Below are 17,751 nucleotides of genomic sequence, written 5' to 3'. Positions count from 1 at the left end.
CCTGTGATGTTGTGATTTGGGGTCACTGCGTTTGACTCTGGAAGCAGTGGAGAGAGTGCAGAAGAGGTGTACAAGAATGGTTTCAGGGGCGAGAAACATGAGCTACGAGGATAGATTGGAGAAGTTGGGACTGTTCTCCTTGGAGAGGAAATTTGATAGAGGAGTTCAAAATCATGAGGGGGCTGGATAGAGTAGATAGGGAGAAACTGTTCCCGCTCATCAAGGGATCAAGAACAAAATGGCACAGATTTAAGGTGATTTGCAAAAGAAGCAAATGTGATGTGAGAAAAAACTTTTTCACACAGCGCAGTGAGTGGTTTGAGTCTGGAATGCACTGCCTGCAAGTATGGTGCAGGCAGGTTCAATCGCGGCATTCAAAAGGGTAACAGATGATTATTTGAATAGAAATAATGTGCAAGGTCACGGGGGAAAAGCAGAAGAATGGCACTAAGTCATGATGCTCATTTGAGGAGCCAATGCAGACACGATGGGCTGAATGGCCTCCTTCTACTCTGTAACAATTCACTGATTGTCAGTTGGGTCCTTGTCGACTGCAACTTTTGATGACAATATCTTAATTATGTTGACAAGTACAGTACTCAACTTGCACAAGAAACTGAGCACAGCATGATTCCTAGCCGCACATCAATCCTTATCCACATACAAGATGAACCTCCTACTTTGGAAACCAAATAGAAGCAATGAAGTTTCCAATCTTATAAACAAGTATACATGGTGCACATAATATAGCATACCTTCGATATAATCACAGCCACATTAAACAGAAGGTCAGAGTGAGAAACTGAGAAGTCACTCAATCTAAGACTGCTAACCTAGATAACTGACAGGTTTCATCGGAGCCAAGGAATGCGATTACAGTTAGAATTTAAGACTGAAATAATTTTGAATATATAAATCTGAAGTGTTTGAATCCTTAAAGTAGAATGCTCTGCTGTATTGCAGAAGTATTAAGCAGAAAAACTGCATTGTTTCCATATGTATTAACATCTGTGACTTTAATGTTTAATGTCTGATTTTATATTGCACAATATGCAACAAGACGACTGTACCTGGTAAGAACGGTTGCTTCATGGTTTCCATTAAACTCTTGAGGTCATGTTCAACATAATTCATAACTATATATATCTTATCCATGTTGCTTCCCACTACAATTTCCTGAAAAACCAAAAGGAAATTCAATAAATATCTACTTTCAAATGCAATGTTACCTCTCACTGGTCCAGTACACTCACCGCTCATGGAGGGCAGAGCAACTGTGGCATTATGTCTAATCTTTACTGAACATAATTTTATATATTATCTATAATCCTTTCAATTGACAAGAGTTCAACTGCATTCTCCCCACCGCCACCAGCCCCCTCTCACACAACTGAGTTCCAATGGATAGCACAAATTTAACCGGGGTATCAAACATAACACCTCACACCCAAATCATCAAATGGAAAAGGGAGAAATGTGCAAACTTTGCTGAAAGATTCCAGTCTAAACTAAACCTAGCATACCACCAGCTCATGACCAGGGTAACCTCAGTTTTCCTAGAATTTTTCTGTCCCACACGCATGTAATTGGTGTTTACTTACTCTAACAGTGACAATGTTTGGGTGCTGTGCTTTCAAAATGGTATTGATTTCCCGGAGGGATGTAATCGGAAATCCTTCCTTCTCCTTTTCCATTTTTAATCGTTTCAAAGCCACTATTTCATCTGAAACAAACAAAATTTCTACACTAAACAAATCAATACTAACATCTTATCGACTAACATTTTCATGATTCCTTGATTGAATGGCATTATTTGTATGTTTATACCATTTACAAAGGCATAGTTAGGATTCTAAAAGCAGCCAGAAGTGTCAAATGTTTGGATTAGGCAGAGGCTGGGGATTGACTGAGTTCTTATCTTCCTTATACCAAAAAAATCCTAAAAAATGTTCACTTCATAAATCATACGAACAAAGAGTAGGTCATTTGGCTCCTCAAGCCTGCTCCGCCATCTAATAGGATCATGGTTGATCTGACAGTAACCTCAAGTCTGCATCCCACTTACCCCCGATAACCTATCACCCCCTTGCTTACCAAGAATCTATCTGCCTCTGCTTTAAAAATATTCAAAGGCTCTGCTTCCACTGCCTTTTCAGGAAGAGGGTTCCAAAGACTCACGACTCTCAGGTGAAAAAATTTCTCATCTCTGTCTTAAATGGGCGACCCTTATTTTTAAACAGTAACCCCTAGTTCTAGATTCTTCCACTAGAGGAAACATTCTCTCCACATCCACCCTGCCAAGACCTCTCAGAATCTTATATTTCCCAATCAGTCTTTTGAACTGTGTGGTTATCTTTTGAGAGTGACAATCAAGTTGATCACTTTATGAAATGTTCAGAGCAACAGGATAGTTGTGTGAATGTCTGATTACTGCCCTTTACAGGGAAATGAAAATTTGGTATTATCTTTTCACAAAATGCTGGGGTTGTTCCTAGAATCTGTATCTACAAACGAATAGGGCCTGCAAAGACCAAGTTACATTGAAATTTATTCTTAAAATATTTGAATCTCATGAAAGGATACGGGTGTACTTATAAGCATATACTGCTAATGGCGAGACTCAGAAGCAGAAATGGATTGCCTGTACAAGTCAGAAGTGAGAAAGAGAATTTGAAGCACGCGATCAGAGCTCAGCTTGTCTGCAGTCAGGCCCAATGTGTGTGGCCTAATCTAAGTGGTCATAATCATTACTCATTAATTGCTGCAGTGGCACCTGTGATGAAAGTATATTAATTTTCAACAATACTTCTCTGGTTTATTGTGAAGTAGGTTTATGGGGGTAAGTATATTTGGGTATGTCTGGGTGATTTAATTAAATTTGGAGTCAAGTAGACTGCAAGCTGAAATCATCAAAATAAGCTACGTGTTTGGCATGCTAATGAGTAAACATGGATGCTTGCTTAGCATGTAAGGTGTGAAGGGAATTTGCATTTTTAGATAAATGAAGGGAATTTTGGGCTTCAAAGGGATCTTAGTCTGTTTACAACTAGTCAGATAAGGAGTATGTTTATTTTTCCCAAAGGTTACTGACAATATTGGAAACATGAAAGTTTTTATATTACGAGGAAGATACAGTTTCAAAAACACATGGAATAATAGAATTTACATGTTAAAAGGAGAGAAACATACATGAAGGAGAATGAAAGGCTATGTTGAAGAAGGCCATGTAAGATCTAACAGGAGTGTGAGAAATAGCCTAATGAAGCCTCCAGCCATTTGTGCATAAGTCTGCTATATAACAAAATTGAAGTTGGGGAAAAGCCATTTGGAATTCCACTGTCAAGTGGGTGTTGCGTTAACTTGCTCGTTCTGATTTAAATCTAAAATCTATTTTGGACCGTTGCCTTAAAGGAGGTGTAACTGGGGGTCAGATTAATTTGGAATTTTAGGAGTTATTATAGGAGTAAGTAATTGTAGTCTTATGTATGTACTTGAAATCTTTTATATTTTGTTAATAAATATTTTAATTTAATTTTTTAAATCTCTTAAGGTCTTGGTGGACTTATTACTTCTGAATTCAGTACACACATCATCTCATAATAAATACAAATTGCAAAACCGTTGTGATAGTGTGACCGAGATTCTCTTGTGGATTTGGTCCGCCTGGCACACATCATCTGCCACGTCATAACACACCCAGTCTAATTTGTAGGTAGGGAAATTCTGCTTAAAGATTTCAACAACTTAGCCCACGTCCATGGGGATGACAGCGTAATGGTTATATTACTGGGCTAATAATCCAGAGAACACAAGGTAAAATTCTCTCATGGTAGTTAGAGAACTTTAATTCAGTTTTTAAAATCTGAAAATAAAAATCTGACATCAGTAAAAGTGGAGCTGTCGGATTGCTGTAAAAAACCAACCAATTCAATAATCATCAGGGAGGTTGGATAGCATCACGGTAATGTTACTGCACGAGTAATCTAGAAGCCTGGGCTAATGATCTGGAAACACAAGTTCAAATCTCACCACAGAAGCTGGAGAAATTTAAAATAATTAATAAAAAAAATTGAATAAACTGCTAGTCTCATTAATAGTGAAACTGCCAGATTGATTCACTAATGCCCTGTACCATCCTTAGTCTGGCCTATATGTGATTCCAGATCAACATAATGTGGTTGACTCTGAACCGCCCTCTAAAATGGCCCAGTGAGATGACACATTGGTCTAGGCAGCTCACCACCACCTACTGAAGAGTAATTAGGGACAGGCAATAAATGATGGCCTCGCCAGTGATCCTCACATCCTAAGAACGAATAAATAAAAAATCTTTAGGGAAGGAGCCCCAACATCCTTGCCCAGTCTGGCCTCATGTGGTTCCAGTCCTGGACCAATGTGCTTCAATCTTAACTGTCCTCTGAAATGACCAAGCATCAAACTACAACATAGAACAAGAATACTCATCTTCTCAGAGCAAACAGAAATGGAAAATAAATGGTGATGTCCACATCCTATTAACAAATTTAAAAACATTCGGCGCTGAAATGCTACAGTGTCCCCGTTACCATCTGTGGTCTGAGCACTCTTATGGGCTTTATGTTAACCTGATGAAACTATCTTCAAGTAATCCAGTACCTTCACCCTGCCACTACTGGTATTTTCACATTTCAAGCTGTGCAAGGCTGAAACTGAACTAAATATCCAACTGACTGAATTATAGAATGAATATGGTATGAGGCTACAGGTAGCTAACTGCCTACAATGCTGAAAATAATCACTCACCCGTCTTTTTGTCTTTAGCTCTATAAACCACCCCATATGTTCCTTCTTCAATTCTGTTAAGACACTGAAATTCTTCTACACTCCGGCACCCCTTAAAACAAATAACAAAGTTAAATTATAATTAATTATAGCAGTAATTGCGGATGCTACTTTCATACATTTCAGAGATTCGGCAAGTGTTGCATAAATACAGATTTTTCTTTTATTATCATTATGGTAACAGTAAAAGGGACCTGGTCACTGATACTCCCCAGTGCAAAAACAGTATAGACAGCGTTATGTGGAGGAAAATGAAGCATCTTGAGGTGGGGAAGACTGAAGAATTACATGAACATTTGAGCAGGAATTAAAAATACAACTGGAGTTTCAATTTCTTCAAGCACTCCTGCCCATAACCTGCAGGTGATTAATGTTGGAAGCATGCATCAATATTTTTGTCAGGTCATCTTATATAACCCAAGGAAATATTGTAAATTAAAAATGTTTAGACCAGGTGTCAACATGAGTTTTTTCCCCTCCTTTCTACACTTCTACCTGCCAATCTAGGCTGCATTTATTGTAATGACATTACCCTTGTTCCACTGAATCTGCAAGACCCATGCAGATATGAAATATTTGTGCTATTCCTCAGAGTTCTGTACTAAAATTCCTTTTGCTGTAAGAAAGCTGTGCGCCTTGATATTTTGATCATTTTGTTTTTTGTAAGGAGAAACGGCTGAGTAACTAGTGTGCAATTCTACAAATAATTTTAGAAGGCTTGGTTCTAACTAAGATCCTGGTTACATACCTGAAGAGCAGGCAAGTACTGTGGTAGTTCTTTCTTCAACTCAACCGGTGAAACAGGTGGGGAATCAGGAACATACTCTCCCTCAGTGGGAGTATTTGAGATTGGACTCTCCTCCTCCTCCATCTCCTCCTCTTCTTCCTCCACACTCTCTTCTGAATCATGATCAAACTTTGATTCTGTAACTAACAAATTCAGTATCAGGAAATAGAAATAACCTACACAAGCATAAATTACAAATTAGATTTTGGCACTGGAAAAGAGGTAGAAACAGCATTTACCTATTTGGATGTGATTCCCATTCTGCCTTTCTTCATCACTGTGTTCCTCCTCTTCACTAATTTCTCCTAATACAAAGAAAGTCAAACCCTTAAACAAAACAAGCTGCCCAAATCTAAATCCTTCAGGTATTTACTCCACCTAAGATTCTTATTCTGAGCCTCTATATTAGGATCAGTTAGAGCACTCAGTTAAGCAAGGATACATTAGCTGTTCCCTTTGTATCTGGATACACATCACCACTTGGAGAGGAGAGGGCATTGTACCCTTTAAAATCCTTTTATTAATAAAGACACTCTTACATAGCCTGGCAGAGTTATGTAGAGCTATTCATTACCAAGGTGCAACTGGTTTATAGGTTCCAAAGCTTCTGCATTGGGATTTGAGAAAAATAATTTGATCCTCACCAGGGGATTGTTCAGATTCAACCTCAGACAGACTAGGAGACTCTTCAGATCCCTCACTGCTGGTCTCTTCTTCAGAGGCAGTTGCAGACCCTATTAAAGAAATTCAGGAACAAAAGCAGAACAGTAGGTCATAGAAGAGGGTCTGCAGAAAAGTGCACAGAGTAAGGCCACTGAAGGAGATTAACATTCAATTCTGATATAATGATGGGGAAACAGGCTTGGAGGGCATACTGAATTCAGCAGTGTATAGGCTAAAAGAAAATTATATTCATGACTTAAACAAACGATTGCAACAACTAGCTGGGCAGAAAATCATTCCTACTGATGTTCAAACTTATTTTGGCTCCTCCCTTTAGGTTAATCACATCATGCATTACTCTCCAGTTGAGAAGCTCCGTAACTCAAAAAGCTTGAAGAGAAGCCGAGGGGAATTTATCCACTGATGCTTCTTGCCTTCCACTGTTGAAATGCTGCAAGTACAATCTTGCTATGCAAGATGCAGTGGCTGTAAGATGTTTCATTCTTTACACTCATTCTAGGGAAAAAAGGTAAACAAGAGATAACAGGGCATGCCTGTGTCCCTCATTTGGTTTCTGAGCAACTCCATATAAATCTTGCTGCACCTTTCAGAATAATAACACAGCCTTTTCCAGATAAGCTCTAAGATGCAACATATTTACATGACAAAACTACAGATATCCAATGTGACCGATGAATACATCACTGAGTACCATTGTAAGATAATTGTTTTATTTGTTCAAGGGATTTAGGCAAGGCCAGCATTTATTGTCCAGACCCAACTGTCATCATGATGGTGGTGAGTTGTATTCTAGAACCTCTTCAGTCCTTGCATATACTTCCACTCTGCTGTTAGGTGGGAAGTTCCAGGATTTCAATCCAGCAATGATGAAGGAATTGCGATATATTTCCAAGTCAGCAAGGAGTGATGGAGAGGAACTTGCAGGTGGTGGTGTTCCCATTCAACTTCTGCTTTTGTTCTTCTAGGTGGTAGAGGTTATGGGTTTGGAAGATGCTGTTAAAGAGGCCCTGCCGAGTTGCTGAAGTGCATCTAGGCAGTACACACTGCTGCCACGCTGCATCGGTGGTGGAAGGAGTGAATGTTTAAGATGGTAAATGGGACACCAATCAAGCAGGCTGCTTCATCCTGGATGGCGTTGAGCTTCAAGTGTTGTTGGAGCTGCACTCATTCATGCAAGTGGAGAGTATTCCATCACGCTCCTGACTTATACCTTATAGTGGTAGAAAGGCTTTGGAAAGTCAGGAAATGGACAGATTTATTTCTAGATATTAAAGACACCAAGAGCTAAAGGGATAGGTGCAGGAAAATGGCATCCAGGTAGAAGATTAGCCATGATCAAGTTGAATGGCGGAGCGGGCTCAAGGGCCTACTCCTCCTCCTATATTCTATGCTTACTAGGAGGTGAGTTATTCAACACAGAATTCCCAGCCTCTAACCTGCTCTTGTAGCCACAGTATTAATATGGCTAGCTCAGTTCAGTTTTTGGTCAATGGTCACCCCCAGAATGCTGATGGTGGGGACAACATTTGCTAAATAATCCTCAGTGTGCTAAGAATCATGCTGACAACATATTTAAGATTGTCAGTTGGGCTCGCAGTGTGACGGGTTTACGTGTACTGAAAGTTACATATATTAATGCACAGAGCCCTGTTCTTTGCAGACAGAAAGAACATGTACACACATTGCACCTGTTTCAGCTAACCAAATTAAGTGACAGCCATTCGTTGGTTCATTCCCCAGGGCAATTTCTTGACTAATCAAGAGTCAAGCTGCCTGGTTTAAATTTCAAACAATGCTTGGCAGTTAACTGTCAGTCCCCATCAACTGGTGCTGTATCCATGGCAACGACTCTGCCAATCAGAGTCTACTTGCCAACCAATCAGCACTCTCTTTTCATACAATACAAATATGTTGTTTCCCCTGACACTGGTATTTTGTTGTGTATTGTCTTGATGAGTACAAGACAAAAAGCTTGACAAAAAAATCTCTTCTTTCAGCAATACTCAAGTTCTGTACTACCAAACAACTTCAATTTTGCTAGGGCTCCTTGATGCCACGCTCAAGTAAAGTTCTGCCTTGATGTTGAGGGCAGTGACTCTCACCTCACCTCGTTTGACCAAGTTTGGACCAAGGCTGTAATGAGGTCTGGAGTGGAGTACTCCTGATAGAACCCATTTATTAAAGTCTTTACAGCCTAGCATTTGTACCCTAGCTTTAAGGAGGCCAGAATATCTCCAATTACCTGAGGAAGATTCACCAGATGTTGTCTTTCTTTCACTGTCACTTATGTCCTGCAAATCAGACAGTGGGTCTTTTTCTTCATGCCTCTCTTCCTTTACTGCACAGAAACACAAACAGTATAGAAAGATTTACAAAAGGAAACATTAGTCGTATCATTCATTACCTCTCTGCTGGAAAATTTTTCCTTAAACATTTATTTCTTCCTTTTTGTTTCCTTTCCTCTATCTCTTTTCTTCATTCTCACCATCAATTTCTCTTTAATCCTTTGCCTCTTAACTCTTCTGTTAACCATTATTTTCTAATCTCCTCCCCCACTTTGAATTATGATCAGCTTCTTGAGTTAAGAATGCATTTCAGTTGTATAACGCAAGTGATGAGTCACAGGCAACTGCAATTTTTAAAATTCATCCACGGGATGAGAGCATCGCTGGCTGGGCCAGCATTTATTGCCCATCCCTAGTTGCCTTTGAGAAGGTGGTAGTGAGCTGCCTTCTTGAATCACTGCAGTCCATGTGGTGTAGGTACACCCACAGTGCTCTTAGGGATTTTGACCCAACAAGTGAAGGAACGGTGATACATTTCCAAGTCAGGATGGTGAGTGACTTGGAGGGGAATTTCGAAGTGGTGGTATTCCCATCTATCTGCTGCCCTTGTCCTTCTAGATGATAGTAGTCGTGGGTTTGGAAGGTGCTAAGGAGCCTTGGTGAATTCCTGCAGTGCGTCTTGTGGGTGGCACACACTGCTGCTACTGTGCGTCGGTGGTGGAAGGAGTGAATGTTTGTGGGTGTGGTACCAAGCAAGTGGGCTCCTTTGTCCTGGATAGCGTCAAGGTTCTCGAGTACTGTGGGAGCTGCACTCATCCAGGCAAGTGGGGAGTATTCCATCACACTCCTGACATGTGTATTGTAGATGGCGGACAGGCTTTGGGGAGTCAGGAGGTGAGTTACTCGTCACAGGATTCCTAGCCTCTGACATACTCTTGTAGCCACAGTATTTATATGGCTAGTTCAGTTCAGTTTCTGGTCAATGGTAACCCCCAGGTTATTGATATCATGGAGCTTGACCTGTCTTAAGGAATTAGAGAGAGATGTTTCAGAAGATTTTTCCTGAATTGAGTACCAGTATCTTTTACCGTTTCCTGGAGTTAGTGTTAATGATGAATGAGTAGAATATGATACTGCATAGCTGATTGAGTGGAACAGGCATGATAAGCCTGAATTTTTCCACCTTTTTCATGAGTTTATAACTCAATGCTGCTTTCTTACATTCATAAAAATCAAGACCAAGCAGTGCTCATGTAGTGCACAAAACGTAGGCTTTAATAGCATGTGAGGCCCGTGAAGTCCTTTAGATTCTCATGGTGCAATTGGGGTTATTAATGCTAATAGGCAGAGGTGTACTTTGAATATTCATCAGTTACAATTTTTCTTGTACAGATGGCATGGAGCCATAGTCATAATTTCACCAGGTCAACACACTTGTACACACAACAAATGTTCCATCAGAAACAGTAAAAAAAACTACTTTAAAATATTCAAGTATACATCACTGTTACGCAATGTGTGGTGGAAGCAAGATCCACAACAGGATTCAGCAACTTGCTGAAAAATATGCCACCAGAGTGTGTAACAGGTCTTTCAGGCTTCAGTTCTGCTGCCAATGTCACTGTCTTTTTTGGTTAAGCCATTATACGAAATTTGCAGAGAATTATCAATATTGTTCAGACTACGTAAAATGTGTGTCATTTAAGATTTCTCTTCGGTGTTAATCATTTGTTCACCGTACCAATTTTTCTTCCAACTCCAAGTTCAATCCTCTCCGTGTGACGCCACATTGGGCTATGGCTTCTGTGATGAGGTTTTAATTTTTCACCATATTCCTCCTTCAATCCTCTGTGGTGCATCATGACTGAAGGAACAGGAAAAATACTAGTCAAATCTAATTAAACAAAATGGCCAAGCATTGAAACAGTTAAAAGGCTGTACTTTTGAAAAGACCAGCTTTAAATATTATGCATGTTCCAGCACAATCTTCTAGGATGTGTTTTATCTAGGTCTCAGTCCCCTATTGCAGAGTAGTTCCAGTTGGAAGGTGGATTGACAGTTCTTATTTCTTGATAAAGACGTAATTGGAATGGCAAAAAGTGAATGCAAAACCAGATCAAACATGTTACATTCTAAGTTTTAAAACTGCTCAAACTGAACAATGTATTAATCACTACTGAATTATTGAGAAGGCCTTACAGTGAAATACAAGTTCTTTCGTGTCTGTCTACATTTCGCAGTGCATTACTTGCTGGGTATTCACAATGGTTTCTCAGGCACATAAGAATCCTCAACAGGCCCAGGATCACCTGTCCCATAGCACTCGTGCTGCAACAGTATAGAAAAATATTCCTAACTAGTAATCCACAGGCCCAGGCTAATATTCTGGGCACTTGGGCTCAAATCCACCATGGCAACTGATGGAATTTAAATTCAATTAACAAATCTGGAATATAAAGCTTATAAATCAGTCTTAGTAATGGTGACCATGACAGCTGTCAGCGATCATTGTGAAAACCCATCTGGTTCCTGACCGTCCTTTAGAGAAGCAACTCTGCTGTCCTTGCCTGTCTGGCCTACATGTAACCCCAGATCCACAGCAAGGTGGTTGACTCTTAACTACTATCTGAAATGGCCTAGCAACCTTCTCAGTTCAAGGGCAATTAGGGATGCGCAACAAACTGGCTTTTTAAAATCTGTCCTGAATTAGGAAACACTCATTCTAATTCAAACGTTTGCATACATAACTCAAATGTAAAAATCAAGATGGTGATTGGAGTAATCCAGTCCGAAGGCGAGAGGCATACGTGAGGGTTTCTGTGGCAGCAAACTGGGATTGGGTCAAGTGATGTTTTGGAGTTGCAAGTAGAGAGTCTTTGTGATGAGAGGGGAATGTGGAGACTGACATACTGAACAGCATGGAGCATAAGTATTCTGTGCATTTTTTTTTATAACCTGTATCATCATATAGGTAGTTTAGGTAGTTACATTTAGACAGATGTATCTTTTTTTGAAATAAAAAAAAACTTTTTCTAAAAGTTGAAAGAGCAAATTGTATGTTGGATTTGAGAAGTGGGCTCAGCTGCTTTAAGCAACTTAAATACTTTCCCTCCGGACATTACCTTCCCTCCTGATATCTCGTTCTTTGCGCCTTTCTCGTTCTTTTTGTTCCCACTGTTCTTTTTGCAGCTGTTCTCTCTCCCTCATTCTCCTCTCGCGTTCTCTCTGACGCTCGAGTTGTTCAAGACGGTCCCTGGAAGATTCACCATAAGGTTATAAGTTTATAAAAAGCATTCAAAAAGAAAAGTCAACTGGTGTTTTCACACATCACATACAACAGCTCACGTCACTCACCAAGGACTGCCCTGCCCCACATTGCTTGTATCTATAAAAGGTTTCATGTGCCTATCAAAACAAAAACAAAACCCACTTGAATAACCCCACTGTAGAATCCAGATAACTTTATTTCAATGGTTGGTTTGATACACTTTAGTTTTCGAAGACCAATGCTATGAGCTATGTTCTAGAAACTTAGCTTTACACTATTTTTATGGAGTAGAAAGCTTCATTGTAGCACCAAGGTCTGGTATGGCACAAGATATACAGTTTGCTTCCCCTCTATTTTTATATAGTCAGTATGTCCGCTTTACAGATAAATTTAATTTAACATGCTGCCATTATTTTTCAGGGGATCCCAAATGGGATTCCTTCGCCCAAACCAGATAGTCTTTTGTTAACAATCAAGCTCCCTCATGAGACCATACAAGAACACAATAGGAGCAGTGGACCATATGGCCCATCAAGCCTGCTCCACCATTCCATATGATCATGGCTGATCTTGGGCTTCAATTCCACTTTCCAGCCACTCCCCATATCCCTCGGTTCCCTGAGAAATCAAAAATCTGTCTGTCTATCTCAGTCTCAATGATGGAGCATCCACAACCCTCTGGGGTAGAGAATTCCTAAAGATGCACAACACTAAGTATTTACCCCTTCTCTCAATCCTAAATGATTGGCCCCTTATCCTGAGACTATGCGTCAATGTATTAGATTCCTTAACCAGCAGAATCAATCTCCCAGCATCTAACCAATCAAGCCCCTCAGAATCTTGTATGTTTCGATGAGATCGCCTCTCATTCTTCTAAACTCCAGAAAATACAGGCCCAATTTACTCAGCCTCTCGTCACAGAAAAACCCCCTCATCTCAGGAATCAATTTAGTGAATCTTCGCTGTACCACCTCCAATGCAAGTATATCCTTCCTTAAATATGGAGACCAAAACTGCACACAGTATTCCAGATGTGGTCTCTGCGAAGCCCTGTACTATTGTCACAAGACTTCTTTATTCCCTGCACTCCATGCACTATGTGCTATCTGTCCTTTGATGCTAATTTGAAATATGCCTTGGAGTTATGTTTTATTTTGTCTTCCAAGAGACTGGCTCATGTTACAAAGTTCGATTTTCTCCTGAATTCCATGCATTTGGAGTGAGAAGAATGGAAATCTGGGGGTTGTAGGTTACAGAGGTGGGCAGAATGATGCCTTTGGGGTACTGAAGTTGAGAATAAGAATGTTAAATTTGAGGTTTTAGAGAAACTAGAATCCAACTTCAGGTGAGTGAAGACAGGGCTGGCGGGCAAGTGGTACATTGATATTAATGGAAAGGAAAATATAGCAAGGTACACAACATGCCACCGATTCACTACCGCGAACTTTGTACTTGCCAAAGATGAATTTCACCCGAGTCCTATGGTGAGAAAGCTGCCAAATTACACTTCATTTACTTAGAAAATATATATTTAGCAATTAAATACTCCAATATCAATAATCTAAAATCTACTTATTGTTAAAGTAGCAAAAATTTATAATATTTTCTCAGCTTGTTCTGCTGACAAATGCAGAGAATAAAGGTATAGAACCATAGAACACTACAGCACAGAAAACAGGCCATTCGGCCCTTCTAGTCTGTGCCAAAATATTATTCCGCTAGTCCCACTGACCTGCACCTAGTCCATAACCCTCCAGACCTCTCCCATCCATGTATCTAATTTATTCTTAAAACTTAAGAGTGAGCCCGTATTTACCACGTCAGATGGCAGCTCGTTCCACACTCTCACCACTCTCTGAGTGAAAAAGTTCCCCCTAATGTCCCCCCAAACCTTTCCCCTTTCACCCTAAAGCCATGTCCTCTCGTGTTAATCTCTCCTAATCTAAGTGGAAAGAGCCTACTCGCATTTACTCTGTCTATACCCCTCATAATTTTGTAAACTTCTATCAAATCTCCCCTCATTCTTCTATGCTCCAAGGAATAAAGTCCTAACCTGTTTAATCTTTCCCTGTAACTCAACTCCTGAAGACCCGGCAACATCCTAGTAAATCTTCTCTGCACTCTTTCAATCTTACTGATATCCTTCCTGTAGTTAGGCGACCAGAACTGCACACAATACTCCAAAGTTGGCCTCACCAATGTCTTATACAATCTCATCATAACATCCCAACTCCTATACTCAATACTTTGATTCATGGCCAGTATGCCAAAAGCTTTCTTTACAACCCTGTCTACCTGTGACGCCACTTTCAGGGAATTATGTATCTGAACTCCCAGATCCCTTTGTTCCTCCGCACTCCTCAGTGCCCTACCATTTACTGTGTATGTCCTACCTTGGTTTGTCCTTCCAAAATGCAACACCTCACACTTTTCTGCATTAAATTCCATCTGCCATTTTCTGGCCCATTTTCCCAGTTGGTCCAGATCCCTCTGCAAGCTTTGAAAGCCTTCCTCGCTGTCCACAACGCCTCCAATCTTAGTGTCATCAGCAAACTTGCTGATCCAATTTACCACATTATCATCCAGATCATTGATATAGACAACAAACAACAATGGTCCCAGCACAGATCCCAGAGGCACACCACTAGTCACAGGCCTCCAGTCTGAGAAGCAATCATCCACTACCACTCTCTGTCTTCTCCCACACAGCCAATTTCGAATCCAGTTTACAACCTCTTCATGGATACCAAGTGTCTGAACCTTCTGAACTAACCTCCCATGCGGGACCTTGTCAAAGGCCTTACTAAAGTCCATGTAGACAACATCCACAGCCTTTCCTTCATCTACTTTCTTGGTAACCTCCTCGAAAAACTCTACAAGGTTCGTTAAACACGACCTACCACGCACAAAGCCATGCTGACTATCCTTAATCAGCCCTTGGCTGTCCAAAAGCTAAAATGCTTGATAGATAAAAATATACACATCATTTTCTGAAAACTGAACCTACTCTTTCAGCCAATCTTTTTCTTTTAAATTGGATTCATAAAACACAAGTACTGATTAAAAGATAACTCACAACCCTAGGCATAAAGCTAAACTCTAATGCAGGATCACATGGCACAGAATGCTACTTGTTAATAAGGCTGAATTTCCTTCTGAAACACTATTAATACTAGCAGACATTTATTACCCACTCGACAAAATTATAACTTAATTGCATAATCAGGCCAACAGTTTTGAATTGAATCCCAACATTCCCCGCAGGAAGTGTTTTTAAAAATATGTGCAACATTAGCTTACATAAATAAGAACAAGCAGCAGGAGTAGGCCATTTGGCCCCTCGAGCCTGTTTCCCTATTCAATAAAATCATGGCTGATCCAATTGTGGCCTTGGACTCCACTTTCCTGCCCGGCTCCCATAACCCTTGACTCACTTGTCAATCAAAAACCCCACTCAGCTTGAGTATATTCAATGACCCAGCCTCCACCAGGCTCTGGGGAGAAAATTCCACAGATCAACAATCCTCAGAGAAAAAAATTTCTCATCTCCTTGTGAAATGGAAAACCCCTAATCTTTAATCTGTGCCCCCTAGTTCTAGACTCTCCAAGGGGAAACATCTTTCAGCATCCATTATGTCATGTCCCCTCAGGATCTTGCATATTTCAATAAGGGCACTTCTCATTCTTCTAAACACCAATGAGTTAGAAAAGTGTAGCTACGAGGAGAGATTGGATAGGTTGGGGTTGTTTTCCTTTGAACAAAGAAGGCTGAGAGGTGACTTGATTGAGGTGTACAAAATTATGAGGGGAACAGATAGAGTGGACAGGATAAAATTATTTCCCTTGGCGGAGAATTCTAGAACCAGGGGGCATAGATTCAAGTTAAGTGCAGGTTTATGGTGGACATGTGGAATAACTTTTTTACGCAGAGGGTAGTGGGTGTCTGGAATTCGCTGCCCAAGTTGGTGGTAGAGGCAGAAACTCTAAATTCTTTTAAAAAGTACCTGGATCTGTACCTTAAGTGCTGTAAGCTGCAAAGCTATGGGCCGGGTGCAGGAAGGTGGGATTAGAAAGGGCACCCGGGTGTCCTCGGGCTGGCATGGACGGCCGAATGGCCGTCTTCTGTGCTATAACTTTTCTATGGTCCTATGGAGTAAAAGCCCAACATGCTCAACCTTTCCTCATAAAATAACCCTTCGTCAAATGAACTTTCTCTGAACTGCTTTTAACGCTGTTATGCCCTTTCTTAAGTAAGGAGACCAAAAGTTTACACAGTACTTCAGATGCAGACTCACCAAGACCATGTACAGCTGTAGCAAAGCTTCTCTATTTTTACACTCTATTCACCTTGCAATAAACACCAACATTCCATTTGCCTTCCTAGTCACAATATCTGCTCGAAATAAAGATAAAGACTAAGACTGGCTTCTTCCAAGTTTTATTTTTGGTCTATAAAACTCTACAGGAAACTTGTCCTACCTGTTTTCTCTTTTATACATCCAAATGGGTACTGAGCTAGTTAACTGATAATTACTAATTGAACTTGTGAGTTAACTGTTTCCTTCCCCGACAGTCTCTTGCTGTACTTGCATACTAACCTTTCTTGATTCATGTACCAGTACACCCAGATCCCTCTGTACCGCAGAGTTTTGCAGTCGATCTTCATTTAAATAATATACTCCTTTTCTATGCTTCCAAATTGCCAAATTGGGCAATTTCACATTTTCCCACATTATACGCCATCTGAAAATTTTTTGCCCACTCACTTAGCCTACAAAGGGACATAAATAAGTTATGTCCTCTTGCCAACTTACTTTCTTACCTCTGTCTCATCAGAAAATTTAGCTACCATACATTTGGTCCCTTCGTCCAAGTCATTGATATAGATTGTAAATCGTTGAGGCCCAGCACTGATCCCTGTGGCACTCCACTAGTTACAGCTTGCAAACCCAAAAATGACCCATTTATCCCTACTCTCTTCTTCCTGTTAGAAAACCAATCCTTTATCAATTCTAATACGTTACCTCCAACATGGTGAGCTTATTTTGTGTAGTAACCTTTGATGTGGCAACTTATCGAATGCCTTTTGGAAATCCAAGTACACCACATCTACAGGTTCCCCTTTATTCACATTGCTTGTTACTTCCTCAAAGAACTCTAATAAATTAGGCAAACACAATTTCCCATTCACAAACCACGGTGACTCTGCCCAATTGTATTCTTCTTCTTCAGCTCTCTGCCTACCATGACCTCCACCATGGGCAGGGCAAGGAGACAGGTCCCGAATCCACCCCAGCCAGAACATGGACATCCACCCCATGTTGTTGGCATTAATCCGATTCACACAAGCTGTCCAACCAATTGAGCCAACTGGCACATCAAGGAGTCCGAGTTGCTGTGGCAACATTCACTTTTACATGCATGTTGTAGGCTGGAGCTATGAATAGTGATGGTAAAGACTCCAATATTCTTTCCATCACACGGCTGACCAGGAATCTCTCCTGCTCTTACAGCCTACCATTGACGTGTGTTGGAAGGATTTACAAGCTGATGCTCAAACTGCTTGGCCGCATTATGAACGCACCTTCCTTGGCCATCAAGTCCTGAAATAGAGCCTGAACATGGAGCATCTGGCTCAGAGACAGAGATGCTACCCGCTGCACCACAAGGCCCCCTATCCTGGTTTTATGATGATTTTCTAAATGTCCTATTACCTCCTTATTAATGAATTCTAAATTTTCCTACAACTATCCTATTGTTTCCTGCTTTCTGTCTCCTTCCTTTCTTGAATAGAGATGTTACAAGTGCAATTTTCCAATTCACTGGGAAGTTTCCAGAATTGAGGGAATTTTGAAAGTTCACAACCAATGCTTCTACTATTTCTGCAGCCAATCACTGTCAAGTTC

General features: G+C 40.5%; 1 protein-coding gene across 38 annotated transcripts in view; it reads right to left on the bottom strand.

Moving 5' to 3' along the window:
• The window catches only part of cdk11b (cyclin dependent kinase 11B), a 45,697-nt gene that overhangs the window by 8,450 nt on the left and 19,496 nt on the right, over positions 1-17,751 (bottom strand). For 17 of the 38 annotated variants that reach the window (XM_078557705.1, XM_078557719.1, XM_078557736.1 and 14 more), the window contains 10 exons: positions 11,932-11,982; positions 11,700-11,830; positions 10,319-10,441; positions 8,535-8,630; positions 6,253-6,342; positions 5,848-5,913; positions 5,570-5,751; positions 4,783-4,873; positions 1,602-1,723; positions 1,071-1,176 (listed from right to left, as the gene is read on the bottom strand). In XM_078557705.1, the coding sequence (XP_078413831.1) occupies positions 1,071-1,176; positions 1,602-1,723; positions 4,783-4,873; positions 5,570-5,751; positions 5,848-5,913; positions 6,253-6,342; positions 8,535-8,630; positions 10,319-10,441; positions 11,700-11,830; positions 11,932-11,982 (1,058 nt within the window). The remainder of the gene's footprint in view (positions 1-1,070; positions 1,177-1,601; positions 1,724-4,782; positions 4,874-5,569; positions 5,752-5,847; positions 5,914-6,252; positions 6,343-8,534; positions 8,631-10,318; positions 10,442-11,699; positions 11,831-11,931; positions 11,983-17,751) is intronic. The other 21 variants (XM_078557713.1, XM_078557722.1, XM_078557741.1 and 18 more) reach the window with 3 other exon arrangements.

The sequence above is a fragment of the Cetorhinus maximus genome, chromosome 15 (genome assembly GCF_964194155.1).
Source record: "Cetorhinus maximus chromosome 15, sCetMax3.hap1.1, whole genome shotgun sequence".
In the NCBI taxonomy this organism is placed as follows: Eukaryota; Metazoa; Chordata; class Chondrichthyes; order Lamniformes; family Cetorhinidae; genus Cetorhinus; species Cetorhinus maximus.
Note: the sequence above shows the minus strand (reverse complement) of the source record. Positions and strands in the feature narration are given on the sequence as shown.